Source organism: Propithecus coquereli, unplaced genomic scaffold (assembly GCF_000956105.1).
Source record: "Propithecus coquereli isolate 6110/MARCELLA unplaced genomic scaffold, Pcoq_1.0 Scaffold34, whole genome shotgun sequence".
Taxonomy (NCBI): Eukaryota; Metazoa; Chordata; class Mammalia; order Primates; family Indriidae; genus Propithecus; species Propithecus coquereli.
The window spans coordinates 4,796,131-4,805,809 of record NW_012149063.1 but is presented as its reverse complement, the minus strand read 5'-3'; the positions used below and the strand labels follow the sequence as shown (position 1 = coordinate 4,805,809).

At 35.4% G+C, this 9,679-nt stretch overlaps 1 protein-coding gene across 7 annotated transcripts in view; it reads right to left on the bottom strand.

Moving 5' to 3' along the window:
• Positions 1-272: 272 nt before the first annotated feature.
• DYNC1I2 (dynein, cytoplasmic 1, intermediate chain 2) overlaps positions 273-9,679 on the bottom strand; it is a 61,685-nt gene continuing 52,278 nt past the window's right edge. For 6 of the 7 annotated variants that reach the window (XM_012650755.1, XM_012650758.1, XM_012650760.1 and 3 more), the window contains 3 exons: positions 4,879-5,019; positions 3,120-3,245; positions 950-1,576 (listed from right to left, as the gene is read on the bottom strand). In XM_012650755.1, the coding sequence (XP_012506209.1) occupies positions 1,463-1,576; positions 3,120-3,245; positions 4,879-5,019 (381 nt within the window). In that variant the 3' untranslated portion in view covers positions 950-1,462. Of the gene's footprint in view, positions 1,577-3,119; positions 3,246-4,878; positions 5,020-9,679 lie in introns of all 7 variants that reach the window. The other variant, XM_012650761.1, reaches the window with a different exon arrangement.

Sequence of the window (9,679 nt, the reverse complement as noted above, 5' to 3'; positions counted from 1 at the left end):
GCCTGAGCAAGGGTGAGACCCCGTCTCTACTAAAAATAGAAAGAAATTAATCGGACAACTAAAAATATATAGAAAAAATTAGCTGGGCACGGTGACACATGCCTGTAGTCCCAGCTACTCGGGAGGCTGAGGCAGAAGGATCGCTTGAGCCCAGGAGTGTGAGGTTGCTGTGAGCTAGGCTGACGCCATGGCACTCACTCTAGCCAGGGCAACAGAGTGAGACTCTGTCTCAAAAAAAAAAAAAAAAAAAAAAAAAAAAATTCAAATTCTGATTTCTAATCTTCCTTCCTAATTCACATTCCTTTGAATAAAAGACAGTTAAACTTTAGAAGGACAAAGGGTCAGGATCAAGGAAATGAACAATTTAAAGTAGATAAAAGTACAATCTGATCATAGTCCTTTCCTCTATTCCTGAGACAGGTTTATTTCAATACTAATTCTTAGATATCTGTCACCTACCTTTCAGATTTGTAGACAAGGCTGTGGTAACAGATCTCAAGATGTGGAGTTGATTCAATGCCAAAATATGGGTTCATTTGAGCACTTTTCCCTCATGGCTACTCCAACCATGAAATCATTTTCTCTCAAAGGACATTTTATTCTAGAGAGCTCACATACATAGTAATCTCAATCAGTGAAAATAATAGGCAGCTTTCTCTTTATTCTTTAAAGTAAATATATCTTAGATAGAAAGAAAATAAGGTAGTAAAGCAAAAGTTAACCTAGGGGAAATTTTTTTCACTGACAGATTATCTAAACATCAGTTCAGAGTGCATTGAGAGATCTGAACCCTGTATGGTATATGTAAAGCACAAAGCTTTACAGGATTTGAGGTGGCTGCTCACAACAGGAGCTTAAATAAACATACGGGGGGAAAAAAGACTTTATAAAAGAGACAGAAAAATTCAAACTGCAAGGAGTAAAAATGAAAATTTGAAAAGTTAATGCACAAATTTGTTTTTATTTATAGATAACTACCACATGAATTATAAAGACAAAGGATGTCAGAATGGAACTTGGATAGGCATACGCATGCTATAGCTGAGAATAAACAATGTTCCTACATATTGTTAGTGAGAACATTACCAATATAACAGGGAATTGTGATTATTTAAAAATATGCAGAACTTATTTAATCTGTGCGTTAGAAATAACTGTATATAATGTTATAAGTTGAAAAGATTTCAAAATAACTAATACCAAATATACACCTGTGTATTAGAATTCCTAAAAAGCTGCATTCTGTAAAGTCAGTCAGCTGTATTAAAAATGACACAAATCCAAAACAAGATACATGTTATATAAAAAGGGACATTGTAAGATTTCCTTGTAGCGTTAAACCCATAGTTTAATCCATGAAATTTCCTTTTAGTTATCATTTAGACAGAAGCATGCAAATAGTCTTAGGATCTACTTAAGACCCTCCCCAATTCCACTAAGGCTACACTCCCCTTTTCAGGAACTAAGCAGGTATTCGGGTAGCTGCTTCCTCTTCTGCATCAGCTCGGTTTGCATTAATTTCTGCGAGTGTTCGGCCAAACCGTGCCCATTCATCATTGCGGGGAACAGCAATCTGCTGTTAAAAGAAAGACAGTGTTTTACGTACACTGAAATAAAACATCATCTTACCCTCTATTATTCAGTTTGTTTTCAAATAATTTTTCCATTAAAAAGCAATAATTGACCTGAATGGCCTTCCCATAATTACAGGGACTGTATAACAATAATTTACCACATTTCAAAACAAAAGACGATGTTTGTGAAGTATGTTGTGACAATCTCAGAAATGACTTTGCCATTATCACCATCAGTGCAAGAAAGAATAACAATGATGCTTTGTAAATATAACTCCTGTGCCCAATCTCATGGGTTTTCCTGGTGGGGAGAAATTCCTTAAATTTTTTACTTTATTCTTGCACCATTCCTAGTATGAAATAATTTTGGAAGCATAGTTCATAAGTGCTGGTTTCTTACAAGTATTTATTTTTGTTTGGAGCATAAGATAACCTGTCTTGATACCACAATTCCTTCATCAGAAGCTATGCTATTATTTCCTACTTTAGTGTTGTACCAATAGCAAAAGGGGAAAAGAGGCTTGTGATGTGTCTGCCAAACAGACAGTCCAATAATAAATATTTTTGATAACTGCCATTATATCATAGGAGTCTGACACTGCCATGTTAGGGCAGAAACCACTCAGTGTGGCAAAGGTATGTGCCTGGTTCTAAATCTACACTATCCAATAGGGCAGCTACTAGCCACATGTGACTATTTACATTTAAATTAATTATAATTAAATACAATTTAAAATTCATTTCTTCAGTTGTACTAGCCACATTTTAAGTATTGAATAGCCACATGTGGCTCATGGTTACTATAGTAGACAGTGTAGATACAGAACATTTCCACCTGTGAAGATGGTTCAATTGGCTGTTCTAAATGATTCAATCTACTTTCTACCAGATCCAATTGTTAGAGGCTGTGTAGTATCCACAGAGAATGGGGAATCAAGAGGCATAGCAAAAGAAAAAGTACTATGGTGCTAGTCAAGGCTAAAAAAGAGGAAATCCATACTGAGCATCGTGTACAGCCAATCAGAGCGCCAAAGATGAGAGGGCTGCAGCTCATCCTGTTGGATTCAATTATAATGGCTCAGCATCAAGGCTCAAGATTCGAGGTACATGTTTCACACTGTCATCAGATAACTCTCAAACATATTACTTTTGATTTCTACCACATGGCCCTGACATATTGACAGATACAGGAAAATAAAATCTTCAGTATCAGTATCAATTCTGTAAAACCCCAAAGTCTACCTATAACTCTGAACTTCTTCTCTCTGAAGAATTTCTAATTTCCAGCAATGCTTGCTTCAAGAAACAAGGTACTTCCAACATACTGTATTACCCTCAAAATCTGTTGCATGGGGACACATGACATCTAGTTTAGAGAGAAAATTAATTTCAACAGTCACTTCTGTGGTAAAAATAAGTTTTATCTTTACAATCATATGGTTTGTACAATTCATGAACCTTGAAGACTAGGTTTAGCCACAAAGATACCTTCACTTCAATGCCACTACATAAATGCGTCAAAATTATAGGCAGCGAGTCCCATACCTCTCCCACATCATATATAACAATCTGTCCTTCAGAATCACCCACGGCAATCTCTCTTCCAGAATGGGTCCATCTTACACGATTAAGAGCAGGATTACCCTCCACAGAAATGCTGGCAGTTGGTACCTAAAGTCATTTAAGATATAATGTAGTGTTAAAAGTTTCATCAAGATTTCTATAAACATGTAAAACAGTAACTCTTCATCCAATCTGGCTACATTTTTAAAAACAAAGATGAAAATAGATAAAGAATTTTCCCAATTTTCTTCCTGTTCAGTGATACATTATGAATGACATTATAGCCAATCCTTGAAAATAGTTTGGGAAAATAAGTCCTTATGTAAGAAATTTTCCAAGACTAGCCACTTCATTTTGAAAGATCTTCTCTTTAATAAAGGAGTCTTTATTGTTGTTTAAACCTCTTTAAGAAATCAAGCTGTTTGAAAACATATGGCCAAAATCCATTTAAAAAGAAAACATTTCAAAAACACTTATAAACAGATTATGGTTCGGTTTTAGAGGATAGGAATCAACTTTGTAGCTTGCATCTCTGTCAGCTGAAACCTATATTTGATCGACAGTTCCTAGGAACAGTTCATACTAAAGGTGCAGTATGAGTCTTTCCAAACCCTGTTCCCATGAACTGGCTGGAGGGAGGCAAGATGAAGGTACCAACATAATCGCAACAGCCCCCTGGAATCTGATATGCCTCTTCTATGCTGAGGAAAAAGATTTATTTGCTATACACAGAGCAAATATTCAGTGTTTGATTCAGACTAGAAGCACAATAAAATTTAAATTTTTTTTTGAAATCTGACAAAATTAATCCTTCTAATTGACATCAGTCATCCCCAAATGATTAATTCAACCCCCTAGATTGCCAAAATCATTACAAAGGAAAAATTATATTTCAATATATTCTTTAACTATTACAGGAAAGATCCACATTTAATTGTAACCACAAATCTCTAAGATCAAAATCCAAAATCCAAAGAAAATAAAATGGTACCAATTAGTTTGAAAAGAAGAAACTTTAGGAGAAGGCACTGAGTGACTTTCTTCTCAACAACTGTTACTGATAGAACTGCTAACATTACTTCTACTACCAATAGCAATATAGAATTCTAAGAATATTTTAAGCTTCTCTAAGCTGGTAAAAATACATATGACTAAAAATAAATGATAGCTGCAGTTAAATTTAATTGCTAATAAGTGATTTTAGGATAGCAATTAGGAAATTTCACATTCTCTATATTCATTTTATAGTGACAGCAACACTGTTTTCAATCCTTCGCGGAAAAAGTCATCAAAATACATTTTTCTTCCACTCAAATAAGTCAGGCTAAAACTAATATTTATGGATGATATACAATCCTATCAAGGCTAAGAGATAATTTAGGAATTCAGAATTAAGGTTAACATATTTCAATAGTCTAAAATTATCTGTTTTCCAGCCTATGAATGAAAAATATCCCAGTTGCCTTATGAATGAGACTTTGCCAGGACATTAGAGACATGACAGTGTTTTTCAGAAATAAAAGGAAATGCCCCAGTGCTCTTGGCAACATTATTTCTCCCTTCAGTTCTGCACAGCATGCTGTTTATTATTTAGGGTACAAAGCTTATTTGGTTTCTTTGTGATGAAACTACAATCACAGAGCCCTTTTACATTCTTTGGGATAAAAGGAATTTCACAAATTATTCAATAAATATCCAATTTTCTATTTTTCAGTGCAACTTTTGTTATTTTCTTGCTCACCTCTGTGTCATTATTGAGATTCCACAAATCCAGTCTCCCCATGCCATCCACACAGGCAAATAGGGCTGGGTGGGTGGGTGACCACATAACATCATAAACATAGTCTGAATTATCTTCAAATGAATATAAAGGCTTGTTATTCTGAAAGGGAAAAGTTGATTCTTAGCACAGTCAAAATATGACATACACACAAATCATTAAACTACTTATCACTGGTAAAAAAATGACACACATTCAACAGGCATAACATTTTATGATATTTAACTCAGCCTAGAAAAACTTCCTACAATTTGTTTTACTACAGAATTACCTGGCGTTTTAAACTAAGAATCAACTATTGGGTTGCATTTTCTTTTTAACTTGTAGATGCCATCCTGTTTAAAAAAAAAAAAAAAAAAAGGAATAGGACATGCTTCAAAAGCATTTGTCAATGAGAAGATTCTGGGAAGATGACAGCAGTGGTAGTGTACTTTATGAATCTCCTCTAAATCTCCCTGAAGAAGTGGAAAGAAGGCACAAGAGTTTCTGACAGCTGGAGATCAGAAAATCTCACAGTCAACAGCAGATGCTGACTGGACAGTATGGTGGACCAGTGTGAGAACAGCAGCAGAAACCGGGGGGATTTTAGCACAATCCCAAATATAAATACAGTTACCCTTGGACAACACAAGTTTGAACTGTGTGGGTCCACTTACACATATTTTCTTCTGCCCCTGCCACCCCTGAGACAGCAAAACCAACTTCTCCTCTTTCTTCTCTTCCTCAACGTGAAGACAACAAAGATGAAGACCTTTATGATGCTCCACTTCCACTTAATGAACAGTAAATAAATATATTTTCTCTTCTTTATGATTTTCTTAACATTTTTTCTCTAGCTTACTTTATTATAAGAATAGAATATGTAATATTAATATACAGACCATAAAATATGTGTTAATCGACAATGTTACTGGTAAGGATTTTGGTCAATGCTAGGCTATTAGTAGTTACATTTTGGGTGAGTCAAAAGTTTATATGCAGATTTTGAAATGCGTGGAGGGGTTGGTTCCCCTAACCCCTGTGTTCTTCAAGGGTCATTTGTAAATGCAAGCAGACTGTGATGCAACAGAAGTTAAGGTCTCATGGTACAGTTTGGGCCATATAAACTCTCAAAATTAACAAACCAAAGCTCCTTTCCAAGACAAAGTCTTGCTGGAGAGAAATTGCTGGGAGGAGAATCCAGGTTGTGGAATGCAGGATAAAAGAGACATAGGAAAGTGGTGGAGAGGAACAGAAAAGGCACACATCTCAGAAAATATAAGATACATTTGTACCTCCAGTTCACAAAAACCACAGGACAGAGAGCTTTAACCTAAACTATGAAACTAGGAAAGCTATCCTTGCCCATTCTCTCCCTTCTAAAAGTATAGAAAAACTCACTTCGTTGTAGACAATAAGCAAAAGATCTCAGTCAAATCCCATACAAAGTTACTGTGGTGTCAAGACAATTAAATGGGGGAAAGAATAGTCTTTTCAACAAATGGGGCCAACTGGATATACACATGCAAAAGAATAAAGTTGGACACCTCTTCCTTCCTCATATCACACATAAAAATTAACTCAAATGTATCATATATCTAAATGGAAAAGCTAAAACTATGAAACTCTAAGAAGAAAGCATAAAAGTAAGTCTTCATGACCTTGAACTTGACAAATAGTTTCTTAGATATGAAGCCAAAGCACAAAGGACAAAAGTAGATAAACTGGATTATGTCCAATAGTTTTGTGCTCAAACCATACCATCGAGAAAGTAAAAAGACAACTTATACTGGGAGAAAGTATTTACAAACCATATATCTCATAAGTGACTTGTACCCAGAACTCTTACAATAGCCAATTAAGTACAAGAAAAGATACTCAACATCATTGGTCATGAGAGGAATGCAAATCAAAATCACAATGAGATGTCATTTCATATCACTAGGATGGCTAGAATTAAGGAGACAGCAAATAACAAAGTTGGTGAGAATATGAGAAATCGGAACCCTCATCCCTTACTGGTGGGAATGTAAAATGGTGCTGCCACTTTTAAAAACACTCTGGCAGTTTCTCAAAATGCTAATTAGTTACCATATGACCCAACAATTTCACTCCTAGGTAAATACCCGAGAGAAATAAAAACATATGAGTGTTGGCCGGGCGCGGTGGCTCACGCCTGTAATCCTAGCACTCTGGGAGGCCGAGGCGGGTGGATCACTCAAGGTCAGGAGTTCGAGACCAGCCTGAGCAAGAGCGAGACCCCGTCTCTACTAAAAATAGAAAGAAATTATTTGGACAACTAAAAATCTATATAGAAAAAATTAGCCGGGCATGGTGGCGCATGTCTGTAGTCCCAGCTACTCGGGAGGCTGAGGCAGTAGGATTGCTTGAGCCCAGGAGTGTGAGGTTGCTGTGAGCTAGGCTGACGCCACAGCACTCACTCGAGCCAGGGCAACAGAGTGAGACTCTGTCTCAAAAAAAAAAAACAAAAAAAAAAACATGAGTGTTCACAGCAGCATTATTCATAATAGCCAAAAGTAGAAACAACCCAAATGTTCCTCAACTGATAAATGAACAAAAGGTGGTATATCTATACAATAGGATATTATTCAGCTATAAAAGGGATGACATATTGATACAAGAAGTATTAATATGAAGGGATGATGCTTGAAAACATTTTGCCAAGTGAAAGAAGCCAGTATACATGTTGAATGATTCCATGAAATGTCTATGAACTGTCCATAACAGGCAAATCCATAGAGATAGAAAGTAAATTGATTAGTGGTTTCCAGGAACTGTGGAAAGGGAAATGAGAAGTGACTGCTAATGGGTACAAGGTTTCTTTCTGAAATTTGAAAATGTTCTAACATTAGATACTGGTGATAGAGCATACCTCTGTGAATACTCTAAGAACCACTGAATTGTACACATGAAAAGGGTAGATTTTATGGTATATGAGCTCAAGAAAGCTTATTTTAAAAAAAGAAGAGATAAAGTGAATGTTTACAAAGTGACAGACAAGATCAGCGAAGATATATCTGAATGGCAGGTCCTGAAGAGGAAGACCAAAGTAATAATACAGAACAAATACCAAAAATAATTCAAAAGAACTCTCCTAAAATAAAAGACAGCTTGGAACTACATATTGAAAGGGTATCTAGAAACACTGATCCTTTAATGAAAAGAAAAAAAAAATCATTTGATCACCCAAGTTTTTTAAAAAGACCAAGTCACAGGAAAAGAAAATCAGATTGTCATCAGACTTTTAGACAGCAATGCTTTTTGTCAGAAGACAACAGGGTAACTAACATAACTAAGGTATGCAAAGAAAGGAAATGTAAGTCATGGATTTTATATACAACCAAACTAACCCTCACAACCATATACTCTTGTGAATATGGGAATAACATACCCATGAGCACCTTTTGAGCAATCTACTGTAGAATTATCTTCAGATGACTGAAAAGATGTCAATATAAGGTCTGGTGGATAACCAACTGATTCATGAGAGTAAACTTCTCTTTATGGAAATACAAACAATCTACAACTACATACATTAATATGAGTGATACACAGAAATGCAAAATCCAGACCGTGAGAAACTGTAGGACCGACTCTACAGAAACCAACCTGGTTTCTTCTTCAAGAACAAAAGAGCAAGAAAAAAAGGAAGGAAGGAAACCCTGTTTTAAGAGAGGAGCTCAAAAGACATGTCAATCACAAATGTATGGACCTCATTTGGATCCTGCTTCAAATAAAAAAATAGTAAAAAAAAAAAAAACCCAAATAATAAACCACATTGGCCACTTGATGAAATTAAGGCATCATTGTTCATTTTGGAGGGTGTAATAATGATACAGTAGTATTTTTTTTAAAGGAGACTTTACCTTTTAGAGATATATACTGAATATTTATAGATAAAATGATAAGTGTCTCGGCTTTATTTAAAATAATCCAGAGGTGAGTATAGACAAGACTAGTCATGTGTTGATAATTGTGGTAGCTAGGTAATGGATACAATGGCTTCATTATACTAGTCCCTCTGCTTTTGTATTTATTTGGAATTTTCTATAATAACAAGTTTTAAACTGTGAATTTAAAATTTTCAGATATGATGGTAAATGTCTACAGCATTGATCTTAATAGCCAAAAGTGTTCGTTTTTAATTAAAAAAACAAAAATTTTAACAAAATTTAAAACTAAGCTAAACACAGAAACTAAGAGTTTTTTCTTTTAAGATTGTTATTTACCTGTCACTCTCCCTGATGACAATGCCAATGAAGTCTCACTCTGAGGCAGTGGTTTAATTAACTTAGGATGTGCACTACGATCATCTGCAGAGCTTCTGAAGAATACAGATGCAGGGCCCCAGCCCAGATGTGCTTCATCAGTATTTCTGGTGTTGCTCCATTAGAGATTCTAACGCACAGCAATGATTAAGAACCACTGTACTAAGGTCTCTGGCTCCTGAGTGATAGTGTACTTCTTAAAGAACATCCCATTTTCAGGCAATCTGATGGTCTCCCATCAAACACTTAAAACAAAAATTGTTCACAGTCATGTTCATATTGCTGACTCAATAAAATGTTTACTGATCTACATAATCTTCCAAAGAAGGGATTACCAATAGAAACACAGGAAAAAGACTTAACAGGCACTTCACAAAACGGCCAGTAAACATTTGGAAAGGTGCATAACCTCATTAGACTGAAGATAATGCAAATTAAAATGGCCATGCAATGCAACACCACACATTGGAATGGTTAAAATGAAAAAAAAAAAA